At 39.9% G+C, this 22,975-nt stretch overlaps 1 protein-coding gene across 3 annotated transcripts in view; it reads left to right on the top strand.

Annotated features, from left to right (window-relative positions):
• Nucleotides 1-22,975, top strand: part of wnt7aa (wingless-type MMTV integration site family, member 7Aa) — a 47,692-nt gene that overhangs the window by 10,981 nt on the left and 13,736 nt on the right. The window contains exons 4-5 of one of the 3 annotated variants that reach the window (XM_041192184.1): nucleotides 13,005-13,476; nucleotides 14,056-14,121. In XM_041192184.1, the coding sequence (XP_041048118.1) occupies nucleotides 13,005-13,476; nucleotides 14,056-14,096 (513 nt within the window). In that variant the 3' untranslated portion in view covers nucleotides 14,097-14,121. Of the gene's footprint in view, nucleotides 1-13,004; nucleotides 15,069-22,975 lie in introns of those variants that run through there. The other 2 variants (XM_041192183.1, XM_041192185.1) reach the window with 2 other exon arrangements.

Below are 22,975 nucleotides of genomic sequence, written 5' to 3'. Positions count from 1 at the left end.
CAAAAACTAAACTGGGAAGAGTGTAAATATAGGCAAGAGGTAGCTTCAGTGAGATGTAAACCCCTGTTCATTGGTGAGCCCAAGGAGGACTATATAAGATCTTTTTGAACCTGGATGATTTTTCCTCAATGGCTATGAGAAATGGATTGTTTATAGAAATTTGTGTTCCTATTTCATGTCGGAGGCAATATTTGCCCAGATTGTTTCCTAGTGATAATGCCTAAAGGTTAGGAGGCTCAGATCTGTAATTCCAATGAAACCAGGAAGCCAGGGACGAACTAGTAGATGGTCTGAGGATCATTTTTCAATCCTCACTAGATGCAGGAACACTACTAGAGGATTGGAGGTCTGCACAAGTTTTACCATTGTTGAAAACCAGTGCGAGGGATGGGCCAGCTGCTCATCCTCACTTTAGCAGTTGGCAAATTATTAGAATCAATTCTGAGAACCAGGATAAACTGTCACATGGAAAGACATGGATTAACCAGGGACAGTCAGCATGCTTTTGTTAAGGGAAAGTCATGTCTTACTAACTTCATTGAATTTTTTGAGCAAGTAACAGGGAAGATTGATGAGGGTAGTGCAGTGGATGTTGTCTGCGTGGATTTCAGTAAGGCATTTGACAAGGTCCCACATGGCAGTCTGGTCAGAAAAGTGAAAACCCATGGGATACAGGGGAAGGTGGCGAGTTGGATTCAAAATTGACTCAGTGACAGGAAACAAAGGGTAATGGTTGATGGGTGTTTTTGCAAATGGAAAACGGTTTCCAGTGGTGTTCCACAGGGCTCAGTGTTGGGGCTCTTGCTGCTTGTTGTATATATTAATGATTTAGACTTAAATGTGGGAGACATGATTGGGAAATTTGCAGATGACACAAAAATTAGCCGTGTATTTAATAGGGAAGAGGACAGCTGCAGAGTCCAGAATGATATCAATAGTTTGGTTGAGTGAGTGGAAAAGTGGCAAACTGACTTGTTTCCCCTAGTGGAGAGGTAATTACTAGAGGCACAGATTTAAGGTGATTGGTAGAAGGATTAGACTGGACATGAAGAAAAACTTTTTCACCCAGGGGGTGATAGATATCTGGAATTCGCTGCTCAGATTGGTGGTTGATGCAGAATCCCTCAATTCACTTAAAAGGTACCAGGATCAGCACCAGAAGTGCTGTAACCTGCAAGGCTATGGACCAGATGCTGGAAGGTGGGATTTGAATGGATGGCTAGTTTTTTCAGCTGGCCCAGACATGATAGGCTGAATGGGCTCTTTCTGTGCCACTGGCTCTACACTGACAAACCAACGTCCCTTCCTAGCTCCCACACTTGCTGACATTTTTGATAGTTTCTTCTACTTGGGGACTATCAAACTATCTGCTAAGTATGTCACTAGATCAACAGTTACATAGTGACAACATAGAAGGAGGCCATTCAGTCCATCTTGTCTATGCCAGCTCTCTGCAAGAGCAACTCAGTTAGCCCCACTCCCCCGCCCTTTCCCATAACCCTATGAATTGTGTCTCTTCATGTGTTTATCCGATTTCCTTTTGAAGCTGCAATTGAATCTGTCTCCAGCATATTCTCAGGCAGTGCATTCCAGATTCTAACTATGCATAGAATTCTTATGCCGCTGTTGGCTCTTTTGCCAATCACCTTAACTCGGTGTTCTCAGCCTTCTGCCAAAGGCAGCAGTTTCTCTCTATCTACTCTGTTTAGTCCCCTCAAGGTTTTGAACATCTTTATCAAATCTTCACTTAACTTTCTTTCCTCTAAGAAAATGTTCAGCTTTTGTCCTTACAAGATATTGGCCCATCATCAATCTCCCTTTCCTGCTTATTATCCTTAAATGTGTTGCTGCCTCATAGATGTATTTTCACTGCTCCTGCAACTCCTTTGAATCCTTTCCATCAGTCTTCCACTCCTCCACAATACTGAAATAGTCCTAATTAAAGTTATGAATGATATGTAACCATGACCATAATTAATTGCCCTGCTGCATCAGCCTCAACCCATTTAGAATTGTCAACAAGTGCATTGCAACATCCTCCTTCAACACTACTCCTCTGTTGTTCTGCTTGGTCGGTCCAATCTTTCTTGATTCCTCTTACCAATGGCTGCCAAAGCATCTCTAGAAATGACTTCACTTCCGACCTCTTTGCACTTTCACCTTGTGAGTCCCCCCAAACCCTCTTCTTTTCCTCATTTACACGCTTACCCTTGGCAACATCCACAGACATTGTTGGCTTCCACACATAAGTTGAAGACACCCAGCTATGCTTCCACCCCTATATTTTTGGAGCCTGTCCCTCCACTGCCTTGGGACCATCAGGCTGCCTGTCCATCATCCACTTTTGGATGACTCTCAGTTTTCTCCAGTAAAACATTGGGAAGACTCAACTCTTGCCACAGATTCTCACCCTGTCCATGCCCACGGTCTCAGGCTAAACTAAACTGTTCACTACTTTGGTGTCTAATTGGACCCTGAAGTATTGTTCTGACCACAATTCCTCTCTTTCTCAATGATCACCTACTTCCACCTCCATAATATTGCCTGTATCCATCCCTACAATAGTTTATCACCCACTGAAACATCAAGACTGGCTGGCCTCCCAACCTCCACTCTTTGTAAATTTCAGCTTGTCCAAAGTTCTGCTGTCTATATCTTAGGTTCGACCAGGTCCCCCTCACCTGTCACTCTGTCCTTGTTGATCTGCAATGGTTCTCAGTGCCTCAAATTAAAAATGTTAATTGTTGTGTTTAAATCCTTCCATAGCCTCAAACCTCCCTATCTAATAAATTTGTCCAACACTATAATATTCCTGAATTCTCCATCCCTCTGACTCTTGATTGTTTTTTGTGCCCCCTTTCTTTGCCCCACCATTGGTAGCCATGTCTTCAGTTACCTAGATTCCATGGTCTGGAATTCTCTCTCTAAACCCCCAGCTCTCCTCCTTTAAGATTTCTCTTTGACTGAGCTTTTGTTATTCCTTCTAATCTTTCCTTTGGCTCTGTGTTCAATTTTTTCCTTCAGTGGAGTGCCTTATTTTTTCTCCACGAAAGGTGCTTTATATATATATATATATATATGTAAAATCAAAACACAGTAGCTGCTGGTAATCTGAAGTAAAAAAAGAAAATTCTGGTCAGGCACCAGCTGTGGAGAGAGAAACCACATTAAAGTTTTAGCTTGATGACTGTTCATCAGAACTGGAAAAGGTTAGGAATGTACAGGATTTAAGCAAGTACAGAGGCAGAGGAACAGTGTAACGGTGGGGTGGGGAAGGAAAGAACAAAAGAGAATGTCTGTGATAGGGTGGAGGTAGGAGAAATTAAATGACAAAAGGGATAATGGTGCAAAGCAAAAGGAGCTGGGAACGGGACAAGTGAAAAACAAAAGCTCAGTCTAGGGAAGGTGTAAATAGCAATAGGGAATCATTACCAACAGCTGCCATCTGGAAAAAATGTGAGCAGTAGTTATGATTTAAAATTGTTGAAGTCAATGTTGAATTGGTAAGGCTGTAAAGTGTCTAATAGAAAGATGAGGTGCTGTTCTTCAAGCTTCTGCTGAGTTTCATTAGTGCAGTGTCGGAGTCAAGGACAGACTGAGAGTTGGGTGGTGAATTAAAATGGCTGGCGATTGGAAGCTAAGGGGCACACTTGCTGCCTAACTGGTGGTGTTCCACAAAAGGGTCACCTAATCTGTTTTTGGACTCCCTAATGTAAGGGGAGACCACATCTTGAGCAGTGAATACAGTATACTAAATTGAAAGGTACAAGTAAATGGTTGTTTCATATGGAAGCAGTGTTTGGGGCCCTGAATGGTAGGAAGGGAGCAGGTGTAAAAGGAGGTGAAACATCCCCTGTGTCTGCATGGGAAGGTGCTGTGGGAAGGGGAGCAATGTTGGGAGTGACTGATGTATGGATCAGGGTGTTGTTCTTGTTGAGAAACTGCAGTTGCTTTAGTTGTATCCATGGATTTTTGTCATCCCATTGTAATTAAGAAAATATCGAGGACCATGAATTATTGAGCCAGAATGTAGACGGACAGCATCTGAAAGGGGCAGAAGAGATAGGAAATTGGTCCACCTTTATTCTGCTGTACCATGGATAATTTTTTGTCTATTGAGAATTTGAGGGTACCATTCTGTCCCAGAAGACAAACTGAAAAGGATTTTGTTTTCAGTTCAATATTAGTCTTAATGCAGTGGAGAGGTGGGGGTGAGTGTTCCTCCTGGCTCTACCCCTGGGAGAGTTTTGCAGATTGGGGTGTGGTTATTGATTTCTGGTTTTTGGTTAGGAAAGACCAGCATGAAATTACTTTCTCTTTCTCGTTAATTTACACATTTGATAAGTTGAAATATGGCATCTTAAGTTTGACAGGCACAAAACCTTTTTCCAAATGCTAGCGGATCACTCATGCTATTGTTCACGGTGAGGCAGAGGACATTCTTCCTTTTGCTGTATAACATACAATATATTGTCAGGATCACAGCTTTCTAGTGATTGGTATATTAAATGGCAATTCATCATATTGTACTACAGGAACATTAGCAGAGCTTTTGCGTTTATTTGATATAATTATGTCGTATTTTAATCAGATTTGAGATTAATTGATCATTATTATATATTTATTTAGTTATATAATGAATTTGATGCCTTACTTTGAAAAAGCATCAGGGCCCAGGGGAAGATGGAAGGGAAGATACTCCAAGTTGTACATAAGTAGGAGGCATGTGGTGATATAGTTTTGGGTGATATAATTTTAGCAGTTTTAGGAGGGCTTCCTAAGGGGATTCAGAGCAGGAGATAAGGTATAGGAAGAGTGGAGAGGTGTGGGAGTATTGTTGTGGGAGGTGGGGTGGTCCTTGGATACTGGAGTGGTGGTGGAGGGCTCTGAGGTATGGGAGTAATATGTTAGAAGTGCAATCTGTGGCACCAATGGGAGAAGGGCTTTGGGGCAGTGGGAGTACCAGGATGAGGATGGTGGAATATTGATGCATTGGGAAAGTGGTTTGTTGGCTGCCGAATACTGGGAAAATAAATTAATGGGAGAGGCCATGTGAGGTGCTATTGAGAAAAGTGGTGGTGCTGCACTTTTGGCTGTGACCCAGCAACTGGTTTCAAGTTCTTCTCCGCCCTTTTACCATGTTAGCATGGACATTGTAACAATAGATGACAAGAGGGGTCAGGAAAAGGGGGAAGTGCTTCAGATGGACCTATAGTAGTGGGGACATGTAGTAGGATGGAGGTGGAAGCAGGTAAAGGTATAGAATCTTGTTGGGGGGGTGGTGGTGTGAGAGATTGTAAGGTATAGTTTGGAGTGGCAAACAGAGAGGGGATAAAGGTATAGGTATATGAAATAATTGATGATGGCAAGATGTGACAGGAACGAGCTGTGAAGTTGAAACATACACTGGTGCTTAGGATGGGTTCGGGTGAGAGGGAACTAAAGGAAAGTGAAAGCTATGATCCTTCATTAATCCTTTGTTCTCTCAAGAATTAAGCTGGGGAAGCCAGTTATCTAAAGTAGATACTGTACTCATACTTTACTCAAGACAATATGTCCTTCAAGTAAATGATTCTTCCCTAACTGATTTTGAAAACCCCATTCCTACAATGGAGAATCCATTTTCTTACTAATTACAACATTGTTAAAATGCAATAAATGGTAGTAAAACAATAAAAGGCAATAAAGGCAGAGTGAATGATTGTAAAAATGCAGTAAATGCTAATAAAAGGCAAAAACTATAGTAAAGGCACAGTGAAGAACAGTAAAAGTGCAATAACTGATAGAACACTAAATAATAGAAAACTGTAGTAAATGATAATCACAGGAGTAAATGATGGAAAAATCTCGACAAATGATATGCTAATCATGACAGAAAAATAAGAACATAAGAATTAGGAGCAGGAGTCGATCATTCGGCCCCATGAGCCTGCTCCGCCATTCAATAAGATCATGGCAGGTCTAATTGTGTCCTTAACTCCACTTTCCTGCTGCCCCACCGCCCCCCCCCCCACCCCCACCAATAACCCTTGACTTCCTTGTCAACCAAAAATCTGTCTAACTCAGCCTTGAGTTTTCTACTATCCTTGGGATGCTTTTTATGTCTTCTACTGTGAAGGTGGATACAAAATAACTGTGCAAAAACTCAGCCATTTCCTCATTTCCCATTATTAATTCCCCAGCCTCAGCCTCTAAAGGACCTTTGCTCACTTTAGTTACTCTTTTCCTGTAAAGCAGTAGGCACAGCGAGTGTGCTTGTATGAATTTTTAAAATTTATCTTATACGCACACTGAAAAGTTCCTGAATGTTGTGTCATTGTATCTTTTCTTTCATGTGGAAGGTGTCATAGATGTAATGACCTTTGGAATTTGAGCACTTGACCTGCAATGATATTGATGCTCAAGGATTAGTAGTTGTAAAGAGATAATATTAATTTATTGACAAATAATCTACAATTGATAATATAAAACACTTTTGATCAAACTTTTGAAGAGTAATATTTAGACAATGGACTGGTGTATTTTTGTCACCTCCTCGTCAAATTGATACTATCAGGATGCAACAGGAACTGGAGTTGAGATGGAGAATCAACATGATTTTATTAAATGGCGGAGCAGATCTGAGGTGCTGCATGGGCTACTTCTGCTGCCATTTCTCATGCTCTTATGCATTTATCCTTAGTCATGATGAGTAGACCAAGATGTGAAACAATGCAGGAATGCATTGAAGCTACTACTTATTCTTTCTTCAGTGATGCAGAGAAGGATTGCTCCAGCAGTTTTCTGTTGCTCTGGCAAGTAAGCCATCTGAGATTAATGATACTTGGGATTGATTTCACTGTTTCTCAGACTGGATGTATTGGATCACTCAGGCACAGGATAGGGAGGAATATTGGGTGAGAAGGATCACTCACCCTTAACACAGCCTGATCGATCTTCCATCCATTAACTTAAATGGATTGAAAATTCTAAGTATGGTGCTCTCAGCCATATATTCCTCCATGTTTTGCTCAGGCAATTCAACACGTCCAAGTGTAGTAACTGGAAAATATGCCGTTTGATCTTTATGGGGAACTTGAGTATAAAAGGAATTGAAACTTGAGCTTCCTACTACTGAGTCCAACCCTTTATAGATGCTGGTCGACCTGGGGAATATTTTAAGATGATGCTGAGGACTTGAGCACCTTTAATATTTAAGAGATAATGTTTAAGTAGCTGTCACTAGCGATGCCACTGTGGCTTTCCACCATGTTCTGGTGGTAGGTGAAATTTCTGCTGCTGGAGCACATTTGGAAAATTACTCTGAGTTTCAGAATCCACAATCCCTCGGTCAGGTATACCATGGGCCAGTTTGCAGAGTGGTGTTCTCTCTACTCCATCCCAACAATGTGTTTTAGCTATGATCTGATGTCCAAATGCAGGTCCCAAAGAAGAAAGGACATTGTCATAATTTATTATAGTCATTTTCAATAATGCTTTATGCAAGGCATTAAGAGGCATCATGCCAAAGTATAGTATTTGGGAGTGCTTCCTTGTAGTGACATAGCAGTGGAAGGCAAAATTCACCAGATTCCATTAAGAATCAAAGCTGTTGCATAGAGTTGCCAAATGAAGGCCATGGATCCCCCACCCCCACAAGGGAATTGGAAATGACGGATAGTTGTTACTATCCCACTCTTGCAAGTGGAGAACATTCCACCATACTTCTGATTAGTGCCGTGTAGGTGATGGAAAGGGTCAGGGGGTGAGTTACTCACTGCAGAATGCCCAGCCTGTGAGCTGCTCTTGTAGCTACAGTATTTATGTGCTGGTCCAGTTCAGTTTCTGCTCAATGACTTGCTGATATTTGCAAGATTCTCAGATATTGACTTTAAATGGGAAACTACTTTGGTCTGTATAAAATGAAAAATAAAGCAAAAAAAATGCTCTAATAGAGCCCAATAATGGTTGTTTTAAGGGCCTATTTAACTCAAATCAAAGCTCTCTTGCTTTGGAGTCAAAAGGTTGTCCCTACCAGGGAAAGGGTCATCTCTAAGTGGCTCAAAGGGAATTTAGAAATGGAGGAGGAATAACCAGTTGTTGTAATCCATGTTGGAAGCAGCGCATAGGAAACAACAGGGATGAGGTCATGCTGAGAGAGTAAGAGGATTATGTTTGTGGATTTGCAATCCAAAGGTCTAGACTAATAATCTTGGGAATGTGAGTTCAAATCCTACCATGGGAGTTTGAACATTTGATTTCAATTAAAAAAAGTTCTGAAAATAGAAAACTGGGACCAGTAAACATGACCACGAAGCCGTAAAAACCTAATATTCTTTAGGGAATGAAACCTGCTCTTCTTACCAAATCTGGCCTATATGTGACTCCAGTCTCACATGAACTTGCTTTAGCAAGTGTGGTAGCTAGGAATGGGCAATAAATGCCGATATCCTGAGAATAAATTTTACAAAGCTGAGAAAAGAAACTAGGCGCAAGATTAAAAGCGAGACCTCAAGGTTGGTAATCTCCGGATTATTACCTGAGCCACATGCGAATTGGCATAGGGGTAAATTGATCAGGGACAAACAATGGGTGGAATCATCCGTGCTTGCTGGCATCGGGCGGTGTGAGCGGGTGATATGGCAAGATGCCCAAAAGTCGGTTTCACAGCATCATGAAACCAGTTTGTAATCATCCGCTCGGCCTGTCGATGGTAGGCTGTGTTTCCCGCCATCAGACATGATGAACCACACTGTAATACATCTGCATATCATTATAAGGCCAACCTGCTGGACTCATCCCCAAATGCTGGCTCGTCCACTGATTGCACACCGACGTGTTTCACGACTGCACATAATTGACGTGTACCTGGCGAGCTGTACTTCGCTTGGGACTTCGAGGTTCATTTCCTTACCTTGCTTCGGGCAGCACTTGCAGTCATCGCAGACAGCGCTACAGCACTTTTAGTGGGGCTCACAGGCAGGTCTCTACCTACCAGACCAGCCAGAAGGTGGGGGTGGCTTTGTACGGCTGCAGGGCTAGGGCTTGTTTGGGGGAGGGGGAGAAGTGGCCTCAAGCAAAGGAAGAGGCTGCAGGGTGAGGGCTGTACTGGTGAAGGGGGGTTTGTGTGGGGGCACGTTGATCTGTGCAAGTGGCCTCAGGATGGTGAGGGCTGAGGAGGCAGACTCCAGAGCAGATGAGGCTAGATGGAGATGTGAACATGTGTATGAAATAGTGAGTAGTGAGGTCCCTTGAGCTGGTGTGAGATGCCAGTGAATGTGTGATGGGCTTGAGTGTGTGAGTTTAGACTGATGAGGTGGTTGCCTTACCCTGCTGGCATGGATGAGATCATTCATCCTCTATCTGCATTGGATGGTCAACCTCCTGGGTGCAGCACTGGCACTGATCACCCCTGCCATCACCTACCAAGCCGGAGTGGTAATGTTGCTGCCCCTCCTGCGGCCAGAATGGGGGTAGAGGACATCATGGCAGGCCTCCATGGCATCCAAAAGGCACTCGAGGGATGCGTCACTAAACCTGGGGGCTGCAGGCTTCTTGCCTTTTGGGGCCATGTCTTATTGCAGCAACCCTGGGCTGGAAACACTGAGAGGTGTGCTCGGGGCTATGCTTTAAATGTGGCGGCTGGCGTGACGAAGCGGCAAGGTGACTGTGCGCCAGGTGAATTGAAGCCTGTATGCCATCAAAACGGTGTGTTTCCTGAGAATGCATAATTAGTGCGGTGGGTTTGGGACGATATGGCGTGAGAAGCCGCCATCGTGGCTGGTAAATGGCCCATTACCACACTTAGTGCAAATCTGGGATGATTCCGCCAATGTCTTTCGGAAAGATTAGTGTGTGATGGAGGGGTTCCTTCTCATGGGACACTAACACCTGTGCTTGGACATGAGGAGTTATACTGCTGGCATGGGGTGCACCTAAAGAAGTTCTGGCTAGAAAATATAATAGCATAAAAGATAAACTAAAGATGAGATAAAGATACAAAAAGGATAAAGATAATGCAAATACTCTGGGAATAGAAAAGATTGTAGTAAGTAATAATAAAATAGCTGTTAAAAATAAAGTGGGAGTGATGAAAGATATAAACATATTAAATTGCCTGTGTAGCAATATGCAGCACATCAGCCACCTAGTATGATAGGTCAAAACATGTGAGGGGTACACTATCAGGGCACAAGGGCAGGATAGGGACAGTAAACCCCTATGTTTTAGTATACAAATGTTTGTAGCATTAGAAATAAAAATAGTGAGTTAGAAGCACATAATCATCTTAAAGGATATGCAGTTATAGCCATTACAAAGGTCTGGCTACAAGGTGGGCATGCCCAAGAGCTAAATATTCCAAGTTATGGAAAGGACAGGAAGAACGGAAAAGAAGAAAAGTCCCTGGAGTCGCAATATTTCCAAAAGACACAATCACAGCAGTGGAGAGATAGGATTTCAGTAAGGGTGAACAGACAGTATGTGAGTAGAAATAAGGAACAGTATAGGTCTTTTGACAGCAGTGCTGTGGTGGAGAAATGCATAAATACAGAGAACATTATTTTGTGTTCACCAAGCCACTAAGGATGGGAACATTATTCACTTTTTGCAATCAGAATCACAATTAAGCATTCTCAGATCAGATATAATGTGAATAACATGTAATGTGAAAAATCTTGTATTTTACTCCAGTAATATAACTTAACCCCAGCTAAACCTGCACTTGGACCTGCACTAAGATAATCTTTCCAATTTCCACACCTAGATTTTAAGTTAGACTATCCATTATTGCATAATGAGATTTAGCCTGGTGTCATGCAGAAGAAAGATACTTTCATCTCATCCGGGCTGCATTCAAAATCAGAATCCAAAAGCTGGATGATCCATCTCGGCCTCCTCTGGAGGTCTCCAGCATCACAGATGCCAGTCTTCAGCCAATTTGATTCACTCCACGTGATATCAAGAAATGGTTGAAGGCACTGGATACTGCAAAGGCTATAGGCCCAGACAATATTCTAACAATAGTACTGAAGACTCGTGCTCAAGAACTTGCTGTGCCCCTAACCAAGCTGTCCAGTACAGCAACAACACCGGCATCTACCCAGCAATGTGGAAAATTGCCCACGTATGTCCTGTCCACAAAAACCAGGGCAAATTCAACCCAACCAGTTATCACCCCTTCAGTCTACTCTCAATCATCAGCAAAGTGATGCAAGGGGTTGTCGACATTGCCATCATGTGGCACTTACTCAGCATTAGCCTGCTTATTGGAGCTCAGTTTGGTTTCCACCAGGGCTGCTCAGCTCTTGACCTCATTACAGCCTTAGTCCAAATATGGACAAAAAAGCTGAACTCAAGAAGTAAGGTGAGAGTGACTGCGCTTGACATCAAGGCCACATTTGACTGAGTGTGGCATCAAGGAGCCCTAGCAAAACTGGAGTCAATGGGAATCAGGGGAAAATCTCTTCACTGGTTGGAGTCACACCTATCACAAAGGCAGATGGATATGGTTGTTGGAGATCAATCATTTCAGCTCCAGGACATCACTGCAGGTATTCCTCAGAGTAGTGTTCTAGGCCCAATCATCTTCAGCTGCTTCATCAATGACCTTCCTTCCATCATAAGGTCAGAAGTGGGGATGTTCGCTGATGATTGCACAATATTCAGCACAATCTGAGACTCTTCAGATACTGAAGCAGCCCATGTCCAAATGCAGCAAGACCTGGACAATATCCAGGCCTGCGCTGATAAGTAGCAAGTAACATTCGCACCACAGAAGTGCCAGGCAACGACCATCTCCCAAACCCCTTGACGTCCAATGGCATTACCATCGCTGAATTCCCCATTACAACATCCTGGGGGTTATTGACCCCAAAACTGAACTGGACTAGTTATTCAAATACTGTGGCTACAAGACCAGGTCAGAGGCTGGGAATTCTGTGGAGAGTAACTCACCTCCTGACTCCCCAAAGCCTGTCCACCATCTACAAGGTACAAGTCAGGAGTGTGATGGAATACTCTCCACTTGCCTGAATGAGTGCAGATCCAACAACACTCAAGATGTTTGGTACCATCCAGGACAAAGCAGCCCTCTTGATTGGCACCCCAACTACCACCTTAAACATTTAGTCCCTGCATCACTGATGAACAATGGCAGCCGTGTGTACCATCTACAAGATGCACTGCAGTGACTCACCAAGCAGCTTTGAAACCTGCAGCCTCTATGACCTTGAAAGACATGGGCAACAGATATGTGGGAACACCACCACCTGCAAGTTCCCCTCTAAGCCACACACGGTCCTGACTAGGAACTATATTACTGTCCCTTCACTGTCGTCGGGTCAAAATCCTGGAACTCCCTTTGTAACGGCACTCTGGATATACCTATGCCACATTGACTGTGGCAGTTCAAGAAGGTGGCTCACTACCACCTTCTCAAGGGCAATTAGTGATGGGCAATAAATGCTGGCCCACACCTTGTGAAAGAATAAATTTTTTAAAATGGTGAAAGTTCTTAGTGCATTATCCAGTTCCCTAAAATGTGTTTAGTTTCGTCTTGGGGCATATGGTCAGTGGCCGCCTGATTTAGTCTTTCTATTTACCTAGAACAGGGAAAGCCATCAAATCAAAGCCAAGCACTGCCAGACAACATCCAAAGTGATGCTATAGATAGAAACAGCATTAAAAAACATTATTGTAAAATACCATTTCTGAGAAGGCGCTATATTATTCATAACTTTTTATTGGACTTCTACTCGACTACTGTCATACTGATTTTTGATATTGACTTAGTATTGTTACAATTTCTGACTTTCAGTTGGATTGTGGTCAGAAATTTGAAGATGGACTGATTCTTATGCCTGGTTTGCTGAACCTCATTGATCTATACTGCTTTTTCATCTCATCAGTGCCCAGTCAAACAGTGTCAGAATGCATTTAAGGTTCTTAAAATTTGGTGTAATACAGCAAAGGCTGACAGTTTTATTGTGGATTTGGTTACATGTATTGCATTTACTTTATTCTAGATCCTCGGAGAAAATATGAAATTAGAATGCAAATGTCATGGAGTGTCTGGATCGTGTACCACTAAAACATGCTGGACAATGCTTCCCAAATTCAGAGAACTGGGCTACATCCTGAAAGAGAAATACAATGAAGCAGTTCAAGTTGAACCAGTAAGGACGCATCGAAACAAGCGACCAGTCTTCTTGAAGATTAAAAAGCCACTTTCATATCGTAAACCAATGGTTACAGACTTAGTGTACATTGAGAAATCTCCTAACTACTGCGAGGAGGACCCAATCACCGGGAGTGTTGGGACACAGGGAAGAATGTGTAACAAGACATCCTCACAAAATAACAGTTGTGATTTGATGTGTTGTGGACGAGGATACAACACTCACCAGTATTCCAGAGTCTGGCAGTGCAACTGCAAATTCCACTGGTGCTGTTATGTCAAGTGCAACACCTGCAGCGAAAGAACAGAAGTTTATACATGTAAATGAAATTGAATCTTTTATAAGGAGGAGAGTCATACCCTCCAAAGAAAATATTCCTAAATTTGCACATGATCTCAATCTAGTGGCTGTGAGTTTGCAAATAATGTCTCGCTTTCCTATAGAATGCAAAAGCTTGAGGATCCCTGTCCGATAATGTTACCAGATTGATGAGCCTAGCTGGATTACAAAGAAAAGCACCTGTTGCCATCTCCATAAATATACCACACAGAATTCAAATACATAAACCCTATTTCAATTAGTGCATTGAAATAAGTCCAGGTCTGTACAGAAAATGGCACAAGGTTGAAAGAGCCATAGTGAAATTAGCAGTAACTTGGCTTGAAAAAAAAACCCCTTTAAATGTGGACTATAAACAGGACAGGGTTGACAATGCCCCTGTGAGAATTTCTGCTTTGAGTGTGGATTATGCAGATTTAGGTTTCTGCATTTGTGAAAAGCTTCTGCTTGTCTTGCCTGTCTGGATCTCACAGGATTTGCTACAGCAAGTATTACTGTTTTCAGTTTCCCATAGACACTGACTTATCAGCTTTTTCTTTTCTGCCACATTTTTTCACAGCCATTAAGAACACCATGGTGGACTGGGGCACTTGGACATAATGACTGACTATACCAGCAACATTAAGTAAATAGTAACGACAATATTTAACAATATATTTAGAGAAAAAGAAACTAATATTAATTTATTTAAAAAGAACTTTACTTGGGATACTTCCGCAAAAAAAGTTTTACTTTCTTTGTGGAATAATTTCTTTAGATACAGCAAGAATTGGATTTGTTTGGCTGTATATTTTAGGTTTTGCTCGGATATTTCTAACAGCTGTTTGCAGGAATGTTTTGTGTCCTGCAGCATCAGGCTTTTTACTGACAAAAGCAGGCATCTTTTGTAAATCTTCTGCTGTTTTGCTGCTAGTTGTCTGGAAAATCAAACTGGTTGTGATCACTTAAACTACTGTAAAAACTTGATTATTTTTCAGTTTGAAATTTGAACTAATTATGAACCATTTGAACTAAAGATTATCAAATTTGATACTCCAGACAAATCCCATCATGTGGAAAAAGGAACCATAGGTTAAGAGAATATATTTTGTAAGAGACTATTTTTATATGAATATTTTATTTATACTGTTTCTGCTTGTATAACTCTATAACCAGTACTTTTCTTAAAACAGGCATAAAAGCTGTGATTATTTGTAATAGATCTGAGGGAATTTAATAGCATTAAGACTGATTTAGTTTATGGACAGAACAGCAGCAAGCTGGATAGATTCAGATTCAAATGGTAGATGCGTCAAAAATGCACAATGAACTTTCTTAGATTAGTTCTATCCGGATGTGTGTGTACAAACTGGCTCATTATTGCATTTCAAACTGCAGAACATGCAAAACAAGAACAGGGTATGTAGCATCAATTTTGTTAGTTGGCTTGAATTCATGATTGGTATTAACTGGATACTCATTTATCCCTTTCAGAAAAAAATTGAAATTGCTTCCCGCATGCGTCAGTCATTAAAATGTGGGGTTATGACTAGCAAATGTGCTGTGTGTGCTTTGAGATAAAGCTCCATATTGTGAAAGTGTCAGATTGATTTCGTCATTGCCATGCTTTAGACTGTGACTGTACAAACTAGCACTATACACACTGTCTGATTCACACAGATAACAGACAGAGCTGTTATCTATAACAACAATGAAAAGTGGTCTATTTCTTTCATAAAGAATGCTGAGAATTCAAGAAGGTTTCACTACCAAGAACACATTCACTGTTTAGCATTTACAGCACAGGTAAATCTTATTTATTTTTTGCTTTCAAGTGTACCAAAACTATTCAACTTTAAGATTCTACAGTATTATATAAGATCAAGAGTATGCAAAAAAATTGCAGTTTGTGCTAGCTCCAAGATGTCCAGACTAAAATCCTATCAGATTTTGAAGCTTTTGTCTAGTTAATAAAATCGCACTTAGTTAAAACAACTAATTTTCATGGACCAATATGTACCAAACTATGTGCCCACTCTGATTTCTGCCCATTCCAAAAATATTTGCAAGGCATTTTCATGTGTAATTCTGACACTGTTACCCAGGGAGTTTGTTTTAGATACATATATTATGTGTAGTTATCTCACTAAAGCTGAACATTCACTTTTGAGAGCCGTCTTCCTGCCAAAAATGGAAAATTCAATACCAGATGTCATTGAAAAATTAACAATTAAAAAAAAATTCTCAAAAGTATAATCTGCTTGTTTAGACATGTGTAAAAATACACACAAGAGTCCGGCAGCATTCATAATTTATTCCTCAGTCTTGACCATGATAATGCAGGTTACTCGATAGAAATTCTGGTCTGAATTTCTATGTGCATCTCAAACACAGGTGATGCAGTTTATGCCATTTCACAATCTTACTCAGAAACAACATTAAAAATCTACAGTAGCATTTTAATTTGAATAATTGTCAGAAACTAAAGTATTGCTCTACTAACTGTTTTATATAATTCCAATACTGCAGCATTTAACAATTTTAATGACCTTGTTTGTATAGCATAGAAGGTTACCCAGTTTCATAAGCTGTAATAGAGAACCACAAATTAAATAATTAGCATAAAGTGAATATAAACAGTAAAAGTTGTAAGTTTTCTCAGCTTTTTATGCTTATTTTATGTTCCTTTCTTCTTTAATCTATTTATGTAAGAATTTTTTTTCACTACCATACAGAATCACAGTTGTCTGCATATTTTTAAATCTGACATCAATCTAAGCCTGTCAACATATTTTCTAAATTAATCTGTATTTCCAAATGAAACCCATCAAGTTACCAATGGATGAAACCCATGTCCCGTGAAGATGAAATCTCTAATTGTCGACCTGAGAATATTTCAATAATCCTTAAGATACAAATGTGTTTGTTTAAAAAAGATTTTGATGTCTCAGTCTAATAAGACAAAATCTGAACAATAGTTAGTAAATGGTCAATGCTTCATTAGTTTATCAGCTCCTCAACCAAGTAGCCATGAAGACCAAACATAACATCTCATCTTTTAATAACAGGATGAAGGAAGACATTGCTAATAGCTTATGGTGATGATTATGCAGCTAAAACTGCCATTCTGATGACTTGCTTGGACAGGAGGAGTGGTAACAACGTAGTGATAGATTGTTCTTGCATCAGTCTGCCACAGTGACATCTGTTTTATTCAGAGCTCTACCACAAGTTGCTACAACAACGCCAAATTGCTTTAGAAAATGCTCTATAGTTGCTGAGAGAATCTTGACTGCCCATTACCGAAATGTTAACTATGCAAAACTAAGTAACATTTGGTAACCCTTTGTCTGAAAGTCACAAGTAATATAATGATTGGTGTGGGCTGGGGGGAAAGAGAAAAAGTATATATAGCAGATGATTGTCATGTCTCTGCTTCTGGCTCCTGCTTTCTTCTAACAAATGCACAAGGGCAAAGAGGTTGTGAAACTATTTGGTTCACAATTACCTTATTCATACTGAAAATCAAACTGTATAGATCACTAATAGACAAAAAGCAGAGATTCTGTATCTGAAGTCCAGCCTCCCTTAACCAGGTCGTCTTGCCTTTGCACATTTTTGTCGAAAATGTGATGTAATGTATTGCAGGATGCTTTTAGCACTGCATGATAGTAACATTATTTCCTCAAATTTGTCACTCCATCTATCTTCCAAGCAAGACATTAGCACTTCAACTGAAATTTCACAGGCCACATTCCCAAAATTTTCAGAGTTACGCATTGTACAAATTATTGAAATGGTTGAATCCAGAACCTAAGTCATTTTTCATATTCCAGTACCCAAGTACAACCAACAGTAGCTATTAAAACTAAAGCGTCGACTAACTGCACTTTTCTTTTTAAGCTTATTTAAATTTTACTGCTCCAACACTTCACCTGGAATGGTCACAAATCAAAATGAAACAGGCCACATAAAAATTTTTGGTTCATCAATTACAATTATTTAAAAATCATTGATTTGACAGAAGGTGAACAGTTAATTGTATTTATGTTTTCATCCCCTTAATTGTAACATTCAAATTAGACTCCTTAAGCAAAGGGTTTTGAATGGTATATGGTAGAGATGACGTATTGATTGTTATCCTTATTTAGGTCTATCAAAAAGAGCGTTTAATTGATGCAGAAGGAGTATAACCCTGGTCTCTGCAGACGGCCAATCTATTTTGACAAGTACATTCTCTAGAAGGAGTTTGAGTGTGAATTTCATTCCAGGAATCTGGTCTTCTGGTTACGTGTCTAGCAATTTAGTAGAGGAAGAAAAATTCACACAAGCCAAATGGCAGATTTGTGCATCTAAAAATACTATCAAAAATCATATTAAATTTATTTTGGCAGAAATAAAGAAAACTACCAGGGATCCTGTTCATTATGAGGCACTTGAAACTCTTAAAAAAAAAGCACGGAGGTACTGCAGCATTGTGTTTTTCACCAGATTATCTGATATACATGCCCCATTAATTATATTTATCATTTCAGCTTTAATTAAAGTCAAATTCATTTTATAATGAACATACGAGCAAATGAATTAAGAGCAGGAGTAGGCCACTTGGCCCCTCGAGCCTGGTCTGCCATTCAATAAGATCATGGCTGATTCGAATATAACCTCAACCCCACATTCCTGCCTACCCCCGATAACCTTTCACTTCCTTATTAGTCAAGAATATATCTAGCTTTGTCTTAAAAATATTCAAAGACTCTGCTTCAACCCCCTTTTGAGGAAGAGAGTTCCAAAGAATCACAACCCACTGAGAGAAAAAAATTTCTCCTCATTTCTGTCTTAAATGGGCGACCCCTTTAAACGGTGGCCCTGAGTTCTAGATTCTTCCACAAGCGGAAACATCCTCTCCACATCCATCCTGTCAAGGTCCCTCAGGATCCTAAAGGTTTCAATTAAGTTGCCCCTTACTCTTCTAAATTCCAGTGGATACAAGCCTAACCTGTCCAGCCTTTCCTCATAAGACAACCTGCCCATTCCTGGTATTAGTCTAGTAAACCTTCTCTGAATTGCTTCTAACATCTTTCATTTACATCTTTCTTTGAAAAAGGAGACCAGTACTGAACATAATACTCCAGATGTGGTTTCACGAATGCCTTGTACAAGTGAAGCGTAACCTCCCTACTTTTGTAATCAATTCCCCTCACAATAAATTATGACATTCTATTAGCTTTCCTAATTACCTGCTGTACCTGCATACTAGCCTTTTGTGATTCACGCAGTAGGACACTCAGATCTCTCTGAATCTCAGAACTCTGCAATCTCTCACCATTTAGATAATATGCTTCTTTTTTATTCTTCCTGCCAAAATGAACCATTTCACATTTGCCCACATTATACTCCATTTGTCAGATCTTTGCCTACTCGCTTAACCTACCTATGTCACTTTGTAGCCTCCTTATGTCCTCTTCACAATTTACTTTCCCACCTATCTTCGTGTTGTCAGTAAACTTAGCAACAGCTCCTTCTGTCCCTTTATCCAAGTCATTTATATAAGTTGTGAAAAGTTGATGCCCCAGCACTGATCCGTGTGGCTCACCACTTGTCACATCCTGCCAACCAGAACAAGGTTTCTCTGTTTCCTCTTAGCTAGCCAATCATCTATCCATGCCTATATGTTATCCACCACACCATGAGCTTTTATTTTCTGCAATAACCTCTGATGTGGCACTTTATCAAACGCTGTCTGGAAATCTAAGTACAGTACATCCACCGGTTCCCCTTTATCCACCGTACATGTGACTCCTTTGAAGAACTCCAATAAATTGGTTAAACATGATTTCCCTTTTACAAAACCATGCTGACTCTGCCTGATTGCCTTGAATTTTTCCAAGTGCCTGCTATAACATCTTTAATAATAGCTTCTAACATTTTCCCTATGGCAAATGTTAGGCTAACTGGCCTATTAATGAATAAGTGGATGTATGAAAACTCATACAAATTAAAAAATAATTTTAGATGTAGCTAATGTGTTCACTATAGGATATGTATTTTGATAAAAGTTGGTATATAATTTTGTGGAAAATGACTGAAATTTGACTTTTTGCCACTTGTCCTTCAGCCTAAAAATAGGATTTTATCATTTTTAAGCACTAAAAGCATGTTTGCCTCTCAATCTATTCATGAGTGGTGGTTCAAACCCTTTATCCATTTTTTTCCCCCATGGCCTGTATGAATATGCAAAAGGTATTCAACAAAGTGATTTTACCATCACACAATTTACTAGTTATCTGTAGCTAGCCACATCACATTTGAGTGCCTGACTGATGGCCATGATCAATTTTACAAGTTCCACAACATTCCATTTATTCTTATACCTTTTATTATTAGTTTGCTTGCCTGGACTAAGAATTATATTGAGCAGGAGATAAGCAGCAAAGAAACAGTAGAGACAGCATCATCAGCATATGCAGCACAGCCTCTGGTATGATAATGTCCACCATTATCTTTAATATTCCCGATTGTTTCAATGTCATTTTGCGGGCTGCAGTTCCTAGAAGAAACAGAGATGCCTGATAGGTAGATGCTATTCCTCTTATGATCATTTGGACCAGGTTATGCAAGTACAAAGTACCATCATTACATTACACCCATTTTGTTGCTGGTAGACTGGAATGATACATGTTATGATTCCCAAAGAGACTGATAACTTAAAAAAAATGCATTTCCCAGTTACCAACTAAAAGGATCGCATGGCAAGACTTCACGTTTTAAGGCTTTTACTGTAACAAACACACTAAAATCAACCTAGGATAAAACATTTCTTAGGAGGCAGCTAATACACTAAACTACAGAAAAGGTATTAAATATTAACTTCTTAACAAACTGAAAACCCCATGCCACATTTATACCTAATACTGTACTCTCAGCAGAAATGTCATTTTGTGTTTAAAAGTCCCAAGATCCTCCCATGTTTAGCAGAGTCTATTCTCCTTGCCTCACCAGGGTGAATCTTCCTGTGTCCTTTCAAACAAAGTCCACTTCACTCAATCTTCTGAGCATAATCGAATAACCTAGCCCCATAACAACTAGGTAGCTGTATATTATCTCTCACCTTTTAGCATCACATCTGATTATTGGAAGATATGGCTGGACAGACCTGGCTTCAAGCATTATCCTGAGAAAGTAGGGAACTATACAGTCCTAGCTCCCTTAAAATTCCCTTCACTCCTAGAAAAAAGCTGCTATTAAAGCATTACAATAACAGAAATATCAGAATAACAATTCAATAAAACTTAAGATTGTAAATGTAGCCCAATCAAAATGGTATACAGTAAAAGCAAAGCAAAAAGAAACAAAGACTTGCATTTATGTAATACCTTTCAGGACACCAGAGCATCCCAAGGCACTTTACAGCCAATAAAATACTTTTGGAGTGTAGCCACTATTTTAACATAGGATACGCCACAGCCAATTTTGCACACCACAAATTCCCACAAAAAAGTATTGAAATAAGTGACCATCTGTTCTGTCTTTAGATATTGAATGAAATATAAATATTGACCAGGACATTGGGAAGAACTCCCCTGCTCTTCTTCGCAATATTTTTATGGGATCTTTACTTCCGCCTCAGGTGGAAAACAGAGCCTCAGTTTAATGTTCCATCTGAAAGCCTGTATCTTCTGACAATGCAGTACTTCTTCAGTACTGCACCATAATGTCAGCCTAAACTATGTGCTCAAGTCTCTGAAGTAGGATTTGAACTCAACCTTCTGATTCAGAGGAAACAATAAAAACCACAAGGTACTTTGTGTAAGCAATAAATTTGTACTTCATTGATTTCTAAATAGGAAAGAATTATTTAAAGGTTTTGGCTTAAAGGGTAATAGATGGAAAATCATGGGCAGGTGAGTGCAGAGGTGGAATTTTTACCCCCAGGTTTTTTAGTTTGATTAAACCACCATCTGAACCAAACCTGGCTTCTTGCATTTCTGTTAAAAAGACCTGAAGCAGTTAGTTTTTTGATGGAGTTGTATTTACAAACATAAATTTCATCACGTATTTCTTATAACACCTGCGTACACCTGGAATGAGACAGTATATGTGATTTATGGTGAACAGTCGTGAACTGCTTTGCTGGAGATTTGCCATACCTTAGTGTCTGTTACTGCACGGTTCTGTTTCAGACCCATCAATCCAGCTCACCACAGAAGCAAGCTGTAATTCTTTACTGATTTTTAAAATTTATTGTATCCTCCATGTAACATCCTTTAATAGAACCCTAGATGAAATTATTACCCTTTCCAATTTTTCACACAAATAACTGCAGTTACATTACAAATACAGAAATGCAACTGAATATTCATCATAGCTAGGATATCTATAATCAAAGATTTGGTTTAAATTGGATGAGCCCAACACATCAACTCAATTATCTGTTCAACTTTTTTACTACCATGCCACCTTAAAGCAATCTGCTGAGGCATCCAAGCCTCATTCCTTCTCTTGGGCATATTTGCTTTTCACTATTAATGCCTTCAAAGATTGGCTCTTTTGCATTCAGCCATAGTTCAGTTCCTCTGCATCCTGAACAAGTCAGGATCTCAACTGATTTCCAATTCACAGTTCATATAACTCCATCCCTTTCATACAAAAACTTCCCCCTCCTTGTGATTGGCACTTCGGCTCCTTCTATACAATACGTTTGGGATAAAATTTGGTTATATCCTTCTTTAGGATGCATAAGCAGCAGCAGGCCATCAGTACACACTGGGCTTCAAGGTGAGCCGACATTGGGCATCATTTACATTATTTAAGTGGCTGTGATGGTTACAAAGGCAGCTCACCCATTTTACTCAGATAAATGTCAAGCCACTTGCCTCACTGGCAATGATCCTAAGGTCCTGGGAATCGGAGATGGTGGGGCGGGAGCTGATCGCAAAATCAGGGATGTGGAGCAGAGTTCTGACAGAGCTCCTGTAACTTGGTTGACATTTTGTTCTGTCAGAACCAGCACTGTGACATGATCTTACTAATGTAATCCCACAGCAGAAGAGAAAAGGTTTATAAAGTTTTGGCTGGTTTGATATGAATTCCTTAAGTGTACATCTTTACATACAGTTATTGATCCTGTTAAGGATCTTATTATGAATTTTGATTAAATAGTTATGGCCTATTAAAAAGTAGAATGCAAGTTGAGAAATGATTTATAACTCTGTTTGAAACATTCTGTGTAACTTCTGTTTCAAGAAATCAGTAATTATGAGCAAACATCTTTATATAACAGCTTACAAAGACTAAATCACAGAGATTTTGCGGTGAAGCTTTAAATTAAAAATGAGTGCAGTCTCGGATTCGAAGAGCATTATTTTGCAAAGTGAGAAAGTTAGTCATCAATCTTTAATACGATACAGACCAAATTTATAAATGTCTTTTAAGATCTAGCACTAAAATATAATTCATTTAGTTGGCCATGTATGAGGAATAATTCAAATTCAGTAAACCAC

Source organism: Carcharodon carcharias, chromosome 7, assembly GCF_017639515.1.
Source record: "Carcharodon carcharias isolate sCarCar2 chromosome 7, sCarCar2.pri, whole genome shotgun sequence".
Taxonomy (NCBI): Eukaryota; Metazoa; Chordata; class Chondrichthyes; order Lamniformes; family Lamnidae; genus Carcharodon; species Carcharodon carcharias.
This window is presented reverse-complemented; position numbering and strand designations above follow the sequence as displayed.